General features: G+C 48.2%; 1 protein-coding gene across 1 annotated transcript; it reads right to left on the minus strand.

The window, feature by feature from the left end:
- Positions 1-8,152: 8,152 nt before the first annotated feature.
- On the minus strand, positions 8,153-10,191 carry LOC119108018 (jasmonoyl--L-amino acid synthetase JAR1-like). Its single transcript, XM_037231602.1, has 3 exons — positions 9,423-10,191; positions 9,019-9,235; positions 8,153-8,374 (listed from the first exon to the last, which is right to left on the minus strand). Exons 1-3 carry the CDS (start codon positions 10,172-10,174, stop codon positions 8,153-8,155), a joined length of 1,191 nt encoding a protein of 396 aa, XP_037087497.1. The 5' UTR covers positions 10,175-10,191.
- Positions 10,192-17,445: the final 7,254 nt, after the last annotated feature.

Below are 17,445 nucleotides of genomic sequence, written 5' to 3' on the forward strand. Positions count from 1 at the left end.
TGACCTAGGTTTTTTTAGGTCAATGCCCTGTTCTGACCTCTAAGACGTCCATGGGAGACTATAACGCAGTTCCTGGTATCAATAAATCTCGAAATGAGCAACAGAAACTGTCCCATACAGCAAGCCCTAAAGTAATAAAACACGTTGGTTTTGACCTTGGTCTGACCCTTGTACCTGACCTTAGGTCAACATAATTTACTCATTCAATATTTGAGTTGCCTAAGAAAGCATCTCAGAGATGTATGGCTTCGCCTCATACTCCATTGTTGTATCAGATTGAATGATTCCCTTAAAGTTGACTTCGCTGAAACCATGGCCTGACTTCGACCTGCCATAGATCAGCGAGCTTACAAAGTACTTCTAGATTTATGATGTCAAACGATCCACTATTCAATTGTCTACAGCTATGCAAAACATGGGGCGGCTGCGCCGCGCCTTTCGGAAACCATTCTGGAAAACCTTCTGGGGGCGAATCAATTTGACCCCACCCGAGCGCGTGTTAGAATCAATGAACCGCAGAAATCAGGGGTTGACGACCGCATGGAATAAACCACCGATGTTCTTAATTTGCAATGGCTTAGTGGACTTTTTCTAAGCCGATAGAATTCAGAAGCTTTTCCATAACGTTCTATCCGCGTTTTACAGACATTGAGGACATCGCGAGGGTAGATTATAGATCTATATGGTTGATCGAAATTAAGGGGTGAAATTTTGATCGTAGATCGTGTGGTCAACATTGTGTATTAACATCGCCAAGCCATACTTGTCTGGATATGATTAACGTTTAGTCAAAATTCATTGGTGATACAATTTATATAACGCGTTTTTTAACATGCGTGCTCGCAAATCTTAGCAGCAAAAACCTCCACGCCAGGCGTTGCAGTCTCCATTGTCCGCGCAGCGTTGGGTCAACAGCCAATACTGAGCCGTGGCCAACGGGGGGACGAAAATGAGGACGCTTCTGAAGCAGTACCTTTCAACGCTTCAGGACATGAAATCCTACATTTAGAAGGCAGTCTGGGCACATATTTCACGAGTGCGATTTTTAGACGGATGATGGGAACGGATTGACCTTTAAAGCACCGCAAGGCGGTGCTGGAATATGGTGGCGGAACTGGAATAGTAAAGGTTGATTCTCTCTTTTTCGTGTTTCTGTAACTATTAATCTGTCCAGAAGACAGACTAATACGGCGCCCGCCGTCTGGTGGCACTAGCAGTGGCCGACGCCGTTCGGTTTTACGGAAGCTGTATCCCGATCATCGCTGTCCTTGCTTTCGAGGTTGCGGGCGGGCATGTTCAAACATTTTGATGATTTTTTCGCTAATCCATTCTGAAAAAAATGAACGTTCTTAGGCAAACATAGGATGGCCTTGTCCGTTTTCTCTTTAATTCATTGCGACCTACTCTATTCAAGAATAATGAGACCTCTCTATTCAGCAATAATGAGGCCCCTTATTTCATTTCGGGCAAGGTACCCATTGAGTAAAGCACCAAGGGCGCATTATCGCTTCCGGTTAAGAGCTGAAGGGCCACGCCGTCCCATCGCGAAGCGTCTCATAGCTGTCATTCTAGCGACACGGGGCGGGATCTTTTAGTCGATCCGGAGGCCATTGGAAGGATATATCATATCACACTGTTCCCCTCCCTGACACGGGAGGCCTTCTGACCCGCGCAGTTGGTCCTGGTTCAGCACAGGAACCCTCATTGACTCAACAACATCCCTGATCGCCAAAAGTGGTCCAATAATTGTCACGCAGGCTCCAGTTCCGCGTTTTTCTGCTTTCTTCAGATATATTGAGGAATCCCTAAATGCTGGTTGTAGATGAAATGGGGCCCAAGCTTGTACCAAGATGGCTAATCCATGCTCGTCTTAAAACGTCCAAGATTCTTTCAGAATATATATTGATAAAAGCGATGTAATATGGTTTTGAACGAACGCACTCGCAAGTCATAGCAACAACGCCAGGCGTTCAGCCTGGCGCTGCAGCTCCATAGGCCGCGTGGCGTCGGCCCGCAGCTGTGACACGAAGCGATGCTCAATAAGCAAACGAAAAAGATGACGCATCTTGGGAAGATGGCTGGTGAAGTAGGTAAATTGGCGTGTATATTTAAATGTGATGCAAAAGTAAGCTAAACACAACATTAACCTGGAAAGTGGTGGGGAGGGGGGGGGGTTCAGTTAACATTGCTGGCCTCCGGTCACCTTGAAAAGGGGGGGGGCATGGCCCTCCTGCCCCCCCCCCCCTATTCCTACGACCACGCCCAACCATACTGCCCCCAACAACATCGGTACGGCAAGGCTGCACCTTCCCGCACGAGCATTTTCTTTGCAAATCAGGCGCAACATTTCCTCAAACCACCACTCCAGTCGGCCCACCAGCACTGACTGATAGGCTGTCGGGAACCAACCGAAAACATCGAAATAAACTAAGACGTGTGTGTTGTACTGGCAGCTGATAGTCCGGTAACAGTTCTATGAAATGCAGTAAACCACGATCTCCCAGTTCTATCGTAAGCATTTTTCCAGGAGCGCCGTATTATGTGCACCCTCCTACGTGCTCCAGACCGCCGTTAGCTCTGCGCTGTCGAGGGGTGAATTGAACACGTAATGTCATGTCTCCCGAAGTAATATTTACATTGCTATCCGGTAGCGCTCCCACAATAACACCGCTGCGCCAAGGTTGCACGTTTCGCAGACAAGTAAAAGTACGTAATACTGGAAGAAGAATGTTTGGAAATCCCCCTTCGGCCGACCCACCAGCATTGAGTGACACATTGTCGGGGGAGGGGGGGGGGGGGGGATCAGGAACAAAATTAGGAACCAACAGAGGACGAGTACGTTGTATTGGCAGCAGATGGTCGGATAATAGTCCTATGGAATGCAAAAAAATCATAATATTACAGTTACAACATTCAAAACGCAAATAAATGTACGCCACCAGCGGACCGAGACAGCAATCGAACACAAAATAACAACGGTGTGGTGTACCGTCAGCTGATAGCCCGTTGATAGTAATCCTACCGAATGCACCGAAACGCAATCTTCCAGTTTGATTATAAGCATTTATCCAAGCCCCGTATGATGGCCATCACTCTACGTGCGGGCAAGCCGCTGTTAGCTCTTTGCTCTTTGCTGTCAGGGGGTGATTTTAACAAAAAAGGTCATGTCTGTCTATGTGAGCGTCGCACTGCCGTCCTATAGTACCCGCACAACAGCATCGTCACGGTAAGGTTGTGTCTTTCGTTGGCCAGCCATGACCAACCCACTGCACAACACTGCCCTTAATTGATGACTATCTGGCAAGACAAGCGGTTGGTGCCACACGCCCAACTTCTTTCTTTGTCACCTACTGGTAAGTCTTGCGAGCTTTGATGTACAACAATTTGATTTTAACTTCTGTGATGCACCAAAAAAACTACCCAGTTTTTGATGTTACTTGGTCTGAGGAAGTTCCGTCGTTCCATCAACGTACAGGTATGAGTAGTAGCACGAGGGATATGTTCCGTCACTACGTTTGCATCGGGGGGAGGGGGAGGGGGGGCAAAGGGCCCTCCATACCGATTTTTAAATGAAAAAAGGCAACGCCCTTTGCCGCGCCCTGGACCCCCACGTGGTGGTCCAAGGCGCAAACCACTCTATCATAAGCCACCTCCCCAGATCGACGATCGAGGGCTCGATTGGAAGACCCGAGGGACCCAAAGGGCTGGTCATTTAACATCGCGCCCTCCTGAAGTTGGTTAAGCCGGACCTGCGAGCCTGGATCTGAGCCAAGAGCTCCGATCCAAATAACAGTCACCAACCGCCGATCTAGGTCCAGCTTTCCCAACAAAATTGAGTATGCTCGACTTAACTTAAGTGCATGCTGTCTAGCAACGCTTTAGTTACAATGCATAATAATGCTATTTTCTCTCTTAGTTTCCATCGAGGCCGGTTATTCAGTGACCCATGAAAACGTATGTCCGTCACGCGCAGCCGTGCACCTACCAACACTGTAACACCCCATCGCGATACAAATCATGCTTCTTCGCACCACCAACTAAAATCACAACTTGAGCGAGAAACCGAGCAGCAAACTTCATGCAGTTATAACCATGGTGCACTAAAAATCTTATGAAGTAAAGCGAGAAGCTCCAGGGCGTGGGGTAACCTGGCTCACCGATGCCCCAATCTCGTCCTCGTACCCCATCAACCAAGCGTTTCTTGCTGCCGCTCATGGTTATTCCGTCGGCAAAGAGGGGTGCGCTTGTTATCTATCACGCCGCCGTGATGTAGAGTATTTTGCGTGATGAACTACATTTTGCCGAGTAAAACACACGATTGATCGTTATGATATAAGTTAGCATGAAGCTTCTGTTTGTTTAACCCTGACCCTGATGTTAAGGATGGCTGAGAGACCAGGTTATCTAAGTGGAGGGTACCGTGGGTGACGAAATGCGTCTTGGCGCTTAAAACCCCCGATGTAGTGTCTATTTTTTGTCGGTTTGTCAGATCAAATTATTTCCCGTCAGTATCACGTCATGCCATTTCGTGAATTTCATCCTTAAAAGCAAAACAAACCTTACTGTCACCAATAGCTCGGTGAGACTGAGCGGATCAAGGCGATGAATATCAGGCGAAACCGTACAGACAACGCACTTAGCGGATCCCTATTTAACGTCACGGGGGGTACACCTGTAACGCTAAGACGGCCGCACGCGTGATAACGGCCATGAGAGATCGCACGTATTGCAAGTTTGGTGGGTGTAATGATTCGTAAGGGTCAGAGTAATTATAAATGAATGAAAAAACTTGACATTTATGCCTGATTTTGAACGCATTTCAAGAACCGAGGCGGTAATATAGGACCCAGGAATGAAGCTATTCGAGGACGATCCGCCGCGTTTTAGCCAGAGAAGTGCTTGGCGTAAGGGCTACCTATGACTTCGAAAGCGCCAAATGGACTCAAAACTGTTCCCTTGGGTTGCCAGTTTATTTCGTGCATCACAGCTGCCACCCTGCGGGGTACCTGCTCCAAGCGAATTCAGGGAACTTCTGAGCCCCAGTTGGCATTTGGATTGGGCCTCGGTCTGGCAGATCACCCGACGGAACAAAATGGTCGCATCGATGCATCCTATGATGGTGTACCGAAACGAATGCGGGCGTATCTCCACCTTTCTGACTGAAATATTTTTTAGAGGGGCAGTCGGGTATAGCTGTGCAAGAAGCTTATAAGGTGCTCCAAGCTCCTCGGCCGGGGCTCGCGACCCGTACCTGGCCAGGCGCATTCGTACGACTCCATCTAACGGGAATAGTCCAGTCAATGCACACTGGGGCCTAGTCATTCACCAGAGCTAGGCCCTGACGGCTGCTAGTTTCATGGTGCAAGAGGTACCGCTGGTTTGCTCCACCTTTGCCTGGCAAATACTGGATAAGGCTTGCTCGATCATTAACCAAATTCAGCCTAAGAGCGCATCACAGTCCACTTCTATAAACCTTTGGCTTTTCATACTGAATGTAGTGGATCAGTTAACAACGATATACCTTGTTTGACACCAGGCTTAAGTTAGATGACTGTCGAGCGTGCAATGTCATCTCGCTAACGCAGAAACAGGATCAGATACACTCCAACGGGTCGATGATATCCACCGCCGGCTTGAGCATCCGGAGTTCCGCACGGATGTTGCCAGAGCATTGAGCTGGAACTTGGAAGCCAAGTATCCACCTTGGGAGCGTGCTGTTTGAGGGCAGAGGACGTTTATGACATGCTGGTCGAATGCATAGGTCTTCCGGCAGATGGAGCATAGTGCGACAGTATTGGCGACATCAAATTCCTCCATCGACCCTTGGCCAGTCGATACTGGCTAAGTTGCAAGTTAAGTGAATGAGTTGCTGCCGGCTGAAGACGCCCTCGATCTGGGCGTGCTGCAGGTCCAGAGCATTCCACAGGAGCTGGCGCAATGAGCGAGCGGTCACCGAGGCCGGTTCAGAAGGTTAGTTCGGTGCTGGGCATGCGACTTCATCCGCCGAAAGTCAGATGGGCGTCCCGGTGGTAAATCCAGGCCTGAGAATGACAAACGCTCCAACAGTGAAAAGCGTACAGCGCGGGATGCCTGGTTTTCAGATAACCGAACAGCGCGCAGCTTTTTCCACCGCCGTATTTGCTATTTGTTAAATACCCAGCGCATGCCCCAGAGGCGTACCCAAGCCCGTTCAATTTGGACTCATCCGGCCACACTATGCGCTTCAGAACTGAACTGGCACTGATTGAGGCTGAGTGCCCAAACGATAGTATGGGGGGCCCGCACCGCCCCACGGCTTCCCAACCGATGCAGAGGCCCTATGACTGGCCTTGAAGATCACGGCCCAACGGGAGGGGGGGGGGGGGGGGGGCATTCTTATTACAACCTGCGAGGAGTCCCTCTGGCCCTATGGCCTCTTCAGCCTTCCAATCAGGCGGTTGATCTTCGGTCCCAAGGGGGCGCTGGGCCCTTTTTCGGTCTCACCAAACAAAGCCCGTGACGGACTCGGGAACGCTTGGCTGACCCATGGCCCACTGTTAGGCACCGTGGACCCGTGACCGACAATGGGGCCCAATAATCGTTTCAGGCGCCCAGATCAACGCAAACCATGGGCCCCAGCCTTGTCCTTACTTGGATAATGGGGTCCCAGGTTTCAGACCGACGTGTAGCCAACTGTTTTGTGTTGCGATGTCTCAGGGTCCTCAAACGGTATAAGAGGCCCCCTGTCCAATATTTCAGGTCAGTCCTACGGGCCGTAATCCTGTGTGGCCTACAGTCGGCCTTTCGGGCCCCCATGTCACCTCCACCTCACCCTCTCCATAAATACTCCACTGCTACTGCTTCTTTCCGAGGCAAAGATCTCACTGTACCTGCAACACACTGCATAATACATACCCGCCTTCGCCACGATGAAATGAATGAAGATTCGAAATAGCAGTTTCTACGATGTTTTTAATAGTGAAAACAGTTTTGCCCACTATTCAGTTCTCAACCGCCCCTGGGTCCGTCAACAGCCCCTTGCGTTATATACAAATATATGTAACGCAAGGGACTGGGGTTTAATATATATATATATATATATATATATGTATATATACATATATGTATATATTTAAAGGGTGTATACATATAAGGTGCATATTATATATATATATAATGTTATATATATATATATATATATATATATATATATATATATATATATATATATATATATACACATAGATAGATAGATAGATAGATAGATAGATAGAGAGAGAGAGAGAGAGAGAGAGAGAGAGAGAGAGAGAGAGAGAGAGAGAGAGAGAGAGAGAGAGAGAGAGAGAGAGAGAAGAGAGAGAAGAGATGAGAAGAAGAGAGATGAGAGAGAGAGGAGCGAGAGAGAGAGAGATGAGAGACATATATATGTATATATATGTATATATAATATATATATATATATATATATATATATATATATATATATATATATATATATATACACATATATATACATATAGAGGTGCATATATATATATATATATACATATAGAGGTGCATATATATATATATATATATATATATATATATATATATATATATATATATATATATATATATATATATATGTATAGCCCTGCCTGCGCCTGCCGTCTACCCTGCGTCTTTTCCAGGGCCTCGTGTCTGCCTTAAAGCGTCTCATCATCTCCCATGGCAACCGATGGAATTGTCGGCAAAAGCTGCCTAAAAGTGCTGCAACTCACCGTAGCGATCCACTAATTCACTGCAAAATCCAAAATGGAAAATTATAAGTCTACTGCGCTGTCAATGCCTCTTGTCGCTGTGGACAGGATGCTTAATCATGGCACAGCCAACGAAGTAAACAAGGCCAGGAATTAAACCCTAGGCAGGTATTCATGACACTGCAATGCAAGTGCCACTTGCAAAGTTGGACTGCATTGAAAGCCATTGCTCATCTCATGTCAGTCGCATCACAACAGTTGAAACACGTCCGCACGTCCAGATGAATCCCCATCTTTTTTGGTATTTTGTACTGTCTAGTTTGAGACACTGAGAGTCGGCTGTTAAAAACGGCGAATCGGCCGTCAGCACAAGCTATGGATTGGGTTAACTAAAAGTTCATAATTTTAGGCAGTGATCGGCACCTCAGGGCTCAGTTGCGGACATTCTCGAGGAACCAGTCCACCCTGTCACTGCTCTTCAGCACTCTGGGCATCTTGAACTGGTCGGCCGTGACGTCCGTGGTCGCCAGCAGGTGCGCACGGAAGCGCGAGAAGGCACCCGGCTGCACTTGGTACACCCGGATCTTGGCGATACTCCCCAGTTTCCGGAATGTGGCGTATTCTTCATCCTGCTGCAGAAGGATATCATCCACCTGCAAACATGGACTATGCTAATACTCAACGTGGGTGGTGTGGTCTGAGGCGCAGCTAACTTCGGCTCTTGAGACCAGAGCTCAAAAACTGCGCATCAAGTAACATTGTATCGGCGCTATCACAAAATGTCGTCCGAGGAAGTGAGTCGTGATGTAACACGTGCTCGGGTGGGGGTGGGGGTCAAAATGATCCCCCGAAGGACTTCCGAAATTGTTTTCAAACGGCGTGGTGTAGCCACGCCGCGTTATCTAGGTTCTGGGGACCCTTTGGAGACCAACCTGGAATTTGACATTGTTTGACCTTATTTGACCCGAAAGTCATGTTCTAGGAACTTCAAGCTTTGATCTAAGTGAGTGCACGTACAGGTCAACACATCCTGTGAAGTTAGTGCTTCTAGCTCTCTTAGTTCCTGAGATCTCAGGGGGGAGGGGTTAAATTGACCCCCACCCGAGCGAAGAATATACAGCCGGGCACCCGGGCGCGTGTTTATAGCCATGCTTTACATGTGCCGGTGACTAATCTAAGGGCAAAGGTTGCTTCAGAAGGGAATTGGGAAGCTGGTCCAGGGTGGCCGGTTACTGACGTCACATGCTGCCGAAACGCGCACCGCCACTGCAGGAGAGTCGGCGCCCGGTCCACTTACCAACCCCGTCTGCTCCTCAGTCAGGACCGGGCCGTCCAGCTCCAGGAAGAGGAGGAAGTGCGGGTCCAGCAGGCCCTGATGACTGGGCGCGAACTGGCTGCCGGCCGCCGTGTAGTCCTTGAGAGTGGACGACCAGCGGTCTGCCGCCTCGCGCAGGGCGCGGAAAAGCACCTCCTCGGAGATTTTCACTGCGTTCACGTTCAGGTTCTGGCCTGACCTGGTCACATGACGAAAGGTCACGTTAGACAGGTGTCCGACGGCAATCCAGCTCGCAACTTTACGCATTTCATTTCACATGTTCCAACAGCATTTCACGTCAGGACGGTTCCATTGGCATCAAAACAAGACTGGTGAACGCCACGGCAGTGCGGACGCTGACTGCTTGGTCAGTTTGAGTTACCCACCTGAAGAGGAATTCGATCTGCGGAGCTTGCTGGTAGAAGCCCACCACTCGGACCACATCCCCGAGCCGGAATCGATAGAAGCCGGAGGAGTTGGTGATGATGACCTCGTACGTTTTGTTCAATTCCAATTGCTCACTGAGGAGGAGCTCCCTGGGGTTGATCTCGTCCAGATCGGGAATGCGGTCGTTGACAATCGGCAGGAACTCAAAAAACATAACGTCCGGAATGAGAGTGTACCTGGGCGGTCCGGGGCGGGTACACTCGAGGTTGGAGCCCATAAAGCCCTCTGACGCGCTGTATATGAAGCTGACTATAGGGACATCTGGACCGGTAAGAGCTTTGGCTTCCTTGTAGTACATCTCGTTTGTGCTTCCTGACCAAAGACCACTGATGCTTTTCACATCTGGCCACAGCCGTGGAATGATGCCCTTGAAACCTTTCGCGAATTCATTTTTGATTTCCTCGGCTCTTTCTGGCGTGGGCGTGAGCTGTGCATTCAGTTCGGCACGAACGTGTTCAGAGATGTTCAGGTCGTCTTTGATACGACCACGACGAATGTCGTTTACGAGATCATTCTGAAAGACCTCCATTCGGCGCATCATGCCAAGGAAATTATGAACAAAGACGGTAGCAATCACAGTTATGTGCTTGTCTCGAAGCCCAAAGAGAGTGTGGATGTATTGCGATTCAAATTCATTCTTCACCTGCATACTGATGACAGGGCTTGTGTAGAGAGGTGCAAACAAAGTCATCGCCTTTGAGAAAAATACATTGGATGCAACGCCAAATACGTGACCTGACTTGGTGTACTGGACAGTGTGGCCATTGTTGACACTCATCGTTTTCTTCAGACTCCACGGAACGAGGTCTCGCTGTAAACACCACCGGTAAGGACCATAGTATAGCTGAGACTGCATGTCCTTTGCTCCCTGATCCGACAGAGGAATTTTTTTACTTTTGCCCGTTGTTCCTGATGATATAATGAACATGAATATGCGATCTTCGTCCCCGAGAAGTGCTGACTTTTCTCCGTCTGTCATTCGGTTGACATAGCTTTCCATTGTTGAATATTCTGTGATCGGGTGGTTGCGAAGGAAGTCGGCAGGGGTATGCATGGATTTAAAGCCATTGTCTCGACCGTAGGCCGTGTTCTCACACCGACGAATCCGATTCATCAGGAACTGGGATTGCACCTGCAAATGGACGAAATAGATCAGGATTGACACCAACCTCCTTGATGTGACCGTACACGGTCATCCTTTCCGGCTAGTGCTGTCGAGACAAACACTGAAGAAAACGGTCGTCGGAGCGAGCCGCAGGTCGAACCTGGCCTGCTAGCTACATGGAAAGGAAAACGATGTTCTAATTTCGCTCAGTAAATATGTTTCATAGCGCAGTCAAAGTCCGCACATCAAACTGATCTTTGCCGGTTGCCACGGCAAGCCATTTGTTTACTGTCCTGTTTACTGTCCATTTGTTTACTGTTTACTGTCCAAATGACTACCTCATGAGATAGAACCTTCTTTTGCATTATAATATTAACCTTAACGAGGTCACTACTGCTCTGTCAGAAATAGCGGAGAACGCAACGTCCATTTCGTGCTGTCGCTCCGCGTCGGGTCACGACGCCTTCCGCTACATCTTCGCCTACATCGCTGCGGTGCTGTTTATCCATGTCTCACACAACCCGCATGTCCATCTTTCTCTTCCGAAGGCTAGGTCGTCCAGGGTGTTGTTTTGGTGGACGTTCTGGGCGTCTTGGGTTATCATGAGAACAGTTCGGTGCATTGAGCTGAGAATCAGCGGTCGGTCACGAATCCACAGCCTCAGAGCTCTTCTGGAGGGGGGGGGGGGGGGGGGCAAGGTGCAAGATACAGCGCGAAAGCCAGTGACGAATTTTGACATGTAGCAAGAGGAAAACTTTATTATAGAACAGATTTTCCGCTCGCAACGCTCCTTTTTTATACGTAACTGGGTGGTCGGTTGAATGCGACGGTACACGGTGGGGGGTAATTAACCCCTCAAGACCGACACCAACTTTACAAGACAGATAGGTCAGTATTATCATCCACTCGTGTCAAAGCTTGAGATGCCTTGATCATGATCTCCGAGTCAAATAAGGTCAAACAAGGACACATTCCGGATCAGTGTCATTCCCTCGGACCTCCTTATGCAACCATATTTAAGCAAGATACCTCTGCCAAGCCATGGCCCAGTGGCGTTCATTTCAGTTCAGTCACCTTTGTTGACCTCAGAAGGTCACGGTGACCAAAAACCTGCAAATTGCAAATCTCTGCTGCATGAGATTGAACGATTGTCTAGGAGTTGTCTTTGAAGACAGCCACGATCTGTCTTTGACCCGCCATAGTTCCGTAACCTTACAAGGTTAAAAGAGGTAATCCTAATTTTTAATGTAACTGTCTTGTCAAAGCGTCTTTTCGGAGATGTTCAGCTTCACCTAACACTCCTTTGGTGCATCAGGTTGAGCGATGCCCTAGGAATTGCCTTCACTGACAGGCATGGCCTGACATTGGCCTACCATACACCAGCGATCTCACAAGGACTAAAATTTTAACACCAACACACCGGCTATTCCACTTGCTGCGGTCTTTTCAAACTGACGGCACATAAGGCCGCCCGGAAGTTGTTTTGGAAAACCATCTGGGGCTCAAATGGATCCCAGCCGAGCGCATGTGAGCTCTCCCTTACCCCTGAATATCCAAAAGATATCGGTTGCAGATCACTTTGAATTAGAGTTTCGAGACTTGGAAATAATGCTGTAGGTTTGTAGGTTTGGGGAAAGGTTAAACGTTGAGGTAGAAAAGTTTGCACCAGTAAAGTCGTGTTGCAAATTATATAACCTGATCAATATAGAAGCCTGCCCACCAGAAAGCAGCTCGGAAAAGATTTAAGAGCTCTTCGGGGTCATTTTATAGCATTAAAAACTGTGCAAATATTCCCTTAAACTCGTGCTTTTCCTGGAGGATGTCTTCCCGATCGTTGCACCTCGTCAGTGCTCTTCTTTCTTTTTTAAGAGGACAAAACGCAAGTCGTCATGCCTCTTATGGAGCGCCAGCGACTACCTTCACCATATTAGCGCTCAGTGGTCATCATAGCACAACCAGGACTCGAACCCGGACATTCCTACGTGGGAGACGCACTAAACACTTGGCCATTACGACCCCCGCCTTATCAATGCAAAGGCCTGTCTGATATAGATCGCCTCGTACTGCGCTTCCATCTCTTTATACACGAGGTGGCGCCACCGAGCGGTTCGACTGCACTCCGCGCGAGCCGCTGCTTGCCGCCGCTGGGAATCACTCCGTCGGCGGCCTACCACGTGCATTGAATAGGCGGTCCGACCTTCGGCGCCGGAGGCCCCTGTTAAAACTCCGATCTAAACGGACGTTGAATCGTCCCATTTTCCTCCCATTCCCGTTGAATCGTCCCAACACACTTTTGATAATGTGAAGTTTTGCTGACTGGGAGGACACACGTACCATGTGGTATGGAATCGTAAACAAATACGGTATTTGATTTCAACATGTCTGCATGCAACCATGCCGTCTCTCAAAGCAGCGCGGCAGGGGCAGGCCTGGACACCTGCCAGGTCTGCCGCAGTTCGGCACGCCTTCAAAGATCATACCATGGTAAGCAACGCACTCAACAAGTTTGTGTGCACCATCCACGCTTTGCTCCAGCGGCCACTATCTCGAGCTTTGCTATGAGGTTGAACTGGTTCAAGATGATTGGGTGCGCCCCACAAACACGGCTTGTACTCAAATGAGGTGAAAGGTGCAGTACCTGCTCCCCACCCACACCATATTTTATTCATTTTTGCCACGGTCGTTCCACTTTTACCACGGTGGTTTCTCCTTCTTCTCCAATAGGTCAGCAAATTGTTGGACTTGAGGAAGTTCCAATGGTAGGCGAGAACCAGCTGGTCTTTAGTGAGCGAACCGTTCCTAGGACGAAAACCCATAAAGGCAGGGCCTGTTGTGAGGGGCCTTGTTCTATCAGCCGGCTGTGAAATTCGACTGGAGATGAACGATCGGAATGTTGTTCCGCAGGAGGCAAGCGGGAAACATCCACAAACCAACGCCCAACGCTCAATACACCTCTCCTGCAGCCTTACCTCCTGGAAGTGGCGAACATCTTTCTCGAACTTGCAATGCATCAAGTACGTTTTGATAGACCCCAGCTGGCGTACGACGTAGAGCTTCATAAGCAGTGGCCAGCTGAGCTCGGAGCAGTACCCGCGCCGTCGGATATCCAGCATGGCCAGACCACAAATAACGACCAACACTGAAAAGTGAGCATAATAAAGCTAACGCCAGCCAGAGACATGGTTTGCTAGCTGCAAATTCCTCTTTTCATGCACTTGTTTCCAAAAGTTTCCTCTTTTATGGCGAGCGTATAAAAGCATCTTTGCAAGTTTACGTTTTCTTGCGCACGAAAGAGTAACGTGTATCCATATAAGTGCGACATCGCAAGACATATCTGTTGACATCAGGGCAGGCTTTTAGGACTAAATGCCCACATTCTATTTATTTTGCAACGTGGATGATGCTGTCCAATAAAAATTCTGCATTTTTCCATTTCAGAGCTTGATAACCTTGATTGCCTACTTCTTAAGATCATAAGTAATGTTTGCATTACCAGACGCTCATAATGAAACCAGTCGCACGCAGAATTCGGCAGATAAGCAATTTTTACACAAAACCACGCCAAATGTATTAGACATGTGATTCGCGTATGTATTTGAACCTGTGACATGGCTAAGGAGAAGGCCTAGAGTTCATACCTCTCCGCCAGCCGAAAAGCTTACACTACATGCTGGTGATTTCGCAGGAATTTTGCTAAAGAATCGCAAAATTTCTGGAAAATTTGACAGTTGTCCCTCACGTCTAGGAAATTTTACTTACGATCCTCATTTGAGCACATGCGGGTCTCAATAATCTGCGAATGAATTCGCCCACATGCTGTCTCGCTAAATGTAAATAGACATCTCGAGTGATCAAAATAGGAGGGAAAGTTGTATCAGTTTTTGCTCTGAACTCCCGCCTGTTATAACTCGTGAGGATAGAACTAAGACTATTAGATCTGCAGACAGGTATAGTCTTTTGCTTCATATGTAGCAGTAAAGTTTGGATAGCACTCTTGGTTTTTGGTAACTGGCTTCTGAATGACATTCCAAATGAGAAAACTTGCCCCACCCTGGGCTACTTGCTGGGGAAGTCGTGCTTATGTTATTTTCGTCACAGAGTAAGTTGCACCACAAGCAAGCGCAGGCGTTATGACATGCGGATCGAATGCGCTCGTCTGTACTATTTTGAAATTCGTCGTGATTGTGACATGACATGTTTTCTATTTTTTTCTATCAGTATTTGTTTGCAACTGCTGTCACCTTGGTATCGGCTACTCAGGTAGAAGTCATGGGTCTATATAAGTCATGTAAGTGTTAACTTGTTTCCTGAATGGCATAAAGTCATGGTAATCATGTCAGTCAATGACATGTTATCGGTACATTGCATCACTGATACACATCCCACGTACAGGCGACGTAACTTGTAGCATCCGACATCTTGGAGGAAAGCCACGCCACCTCAAAATCCTGGGCAGGCAGACGCGAAATATTTTGCAGTGTTAAGACACATGTACTGCTCCAGCACTCAGTATAGCATTCAAATGGTCTGGTCATACCGCAAGCCCTCAAACACGCATTTACACCGATCGCTTAGGTTTTCAACGATATGCAAAGAAAACATCCAGTGTTCGCACTCATCCCAAGACGCTTACACGTATGTGGCTGGAAGAACACTGAAAGGTACAGGGAGACGCTGCGCGTCAGTTGAGGGACTCAAAACTACCATCCACCGCATAGATTTTAAAGGAACCAATCTAACACTCCCTGAATATGACGCAACTCAGCCTACTTCCTCCTGCCTGTTCGGGAAACGCCGCTAGAATGAACTCCGGTTATAAGACAGCCCTGTTTCTTTCTTTCACATAAATCTTTCCCGACTTTCTAATAATCCTCATTCGAGCCTCCAAATATAACTTGGATCACCCGATCCCAGCTAATCCAAGATAATCACCTCGCCTTGAGTGATCACGGTAGAGTTTACCTCGCAGAATGCCATTTTACGAAAATTCTGCCACACATCGATTTTCAATCAAAGCTATGACTCGTGCCTGCTGAAATGTGATTAGCAGATGGTAAAACAAGGTAGATAAATAATTACCTCTAACATACGATTTGGTCATCGTAAATTCTGTATTATGTGTGGTGTGGAGACGTCTCAAGAACTACTCAAATCAAAGAGGGTGAAAGATTGTAAAGCCTTGATTCCACATTTACATAAGGTTTTGAACTGAAATAGCCACCTCGCAGACCTTTCGGTGCTATTCACAATTCTGCCGTTCTCAAGACCTCGGCCCTCTCGTTTCCGAACTAGACACCCGCGGAAATGGGGAGAGGCATATCGGGGAGAATATTTCAAAGTCACCTTGGCATCCATAACGTCATCGTTATGCTATTCAAATCCTGCCATTCCGTATGTCATGCGGAAACTAGCGCCAATAAAAATGTAAATGCCGAAGCGTTCATATCTGGCATTCATGAGCACGATCTCCAGATATCACGGCGATCAAGTGAATCCCGGTCAATGCTATGCAAGGTGCGATAACGTAATCAAACCAGGACGCAATGAGGAGCATATTTACTTAACAGAGTATTGTGCTGTCTAGAGCTGTCTTTCCGCTTAAGGATAAACCGATAGTTATAACTAAGCTCGTTTCATCTTACCCGATGCTTGCTTGAACATGACATTACCACAGCGATCAGTCGACGAGACGGGAGATGGGGTATCCCCTCTCCAGTCCTCTCTAGCTCTGGAGTTCAGGTCAGAACCAGTTTAGTACCTGACCATCTCGAAATGCACCACGCGTGTTTGTGTGAAGTGTTGCCCTTATGCGGGAGAGGTGGCTGTGAGTGCCGTGACGTCAGTTACTCCGCCCCAGCATGCAGAACAGCACCGATAATGCGGTGGGGATCGCCCTTGGCCGACGCTGACTCCCGGAGCTCAACTGTGAAAAAGCTCAACTGGAGAGCCTTGATCTGATCAGTGATCATGCCATGTCAGATTCACCGGTGGCCCGCTTGCACGGACTTAAAGGGGCAGATATAATCAAATTCAGTCAGAACGCTCGCAACATTGTCTCGGCTTCACGAAGGAAACCTCGCAACACTGAGGCGAGATCGCTTTTGGTATCGCAATCTTGACTGTACAATATTGCCTGCTTCAAGATATGCAAGACGATAATGGGATTTCGTAAGCCTTGCAAGATAGCACGGGCACTGCAACTGTCTCCGCCTCTAAACAAGCATCGGTGAGCCCCTGATAGCTGTGTACATACATACATCGGTTGTCGCGTACAGCGATTGTCACTACCATTAGAGTGAAGTGGCGGACGGTCGCGGGACCGTGGGGCACGGTCTCAGCCCACTGCAGGTCACCTTGCTCCCGCTCTCGTCCTATCTGTGGCACACACACACACACACACACACACACACACACACACACACACACACACACACACACACACACACGCACACACACACACACACACACACACACACACACACCACACACACACACACACACACACACACACACACGCACACACACACACACACACACACACAGCCCACCTAATCCCTCGCATATATTCGGCTTGGCCTCTGGAGTGGTGTGCAACATGAATACAATAGATTTCAGGTTTGTTTCACTGAGCATACTCGCTGGTAGCTCAAACGAAGCCACCATTCGGCAGGGCGTGGTTGCAGCGGCGCAAACCCAGTCGCGACATCACTTGATCTCTATCCCCGGCCTGAAAAGGAAGTCATGCTCAAACTGTGTGGTGTGGTCTGTACTGATGACCTGATTTTACGCAGAAGAAAGTCTTTGGTCGCCAGGATATCTGTAGCGAATTTGACAACTGGTGGGAGAAAATTAAAGTC

The sequence above is a fragment of the Pollicipes pollicipes genome, unplaced genomic scaffold, assembly GCF_011947565.3.
Source record: "Pollicipes pollicipes isolate AB1234 unplaced genomic scaffold, Ppol_2.1 Scaffold_6686;HRSCAF=7923_pilon_pilon_pilon, whole genome shotgun sequence".
Classification (NCBI taxonomy): Eukaryota; Metazoa; Arthropoda; class Thecostraca; order Pollicipedomorpha; family Pollicipedidae; genus Pollicipes; species Pollicipes pollicipes.

What these genes read in the sequence shown, in the direction of transcription:
- LOC119108018 (XM_037231602.1), bottom strand. Translation starts at nt 10,174, where the DNA reads ATGACTTTGTTTGCACCTCTCTACACAAGCCCTGTCATCAGTATGCAG. An exon ending in CAGATCGAATTCCTCTTCAG is followed by an intron (nt 9,236 to 9,422) that starts GTGGGTAACTCA and finishes TCATGTGACCAG; the next exon opens with GTCAGGCCAGAACCTGAACG. An exon ending in CTGAGGAGCAGACGGGGTTG is followed by an intron (nt 8,375 to 9,018) that starts GTAAGTGGACCG and finishes CCATGTTTGCAG; the next exon opens with GTGGATGATATCCTTCTGCA.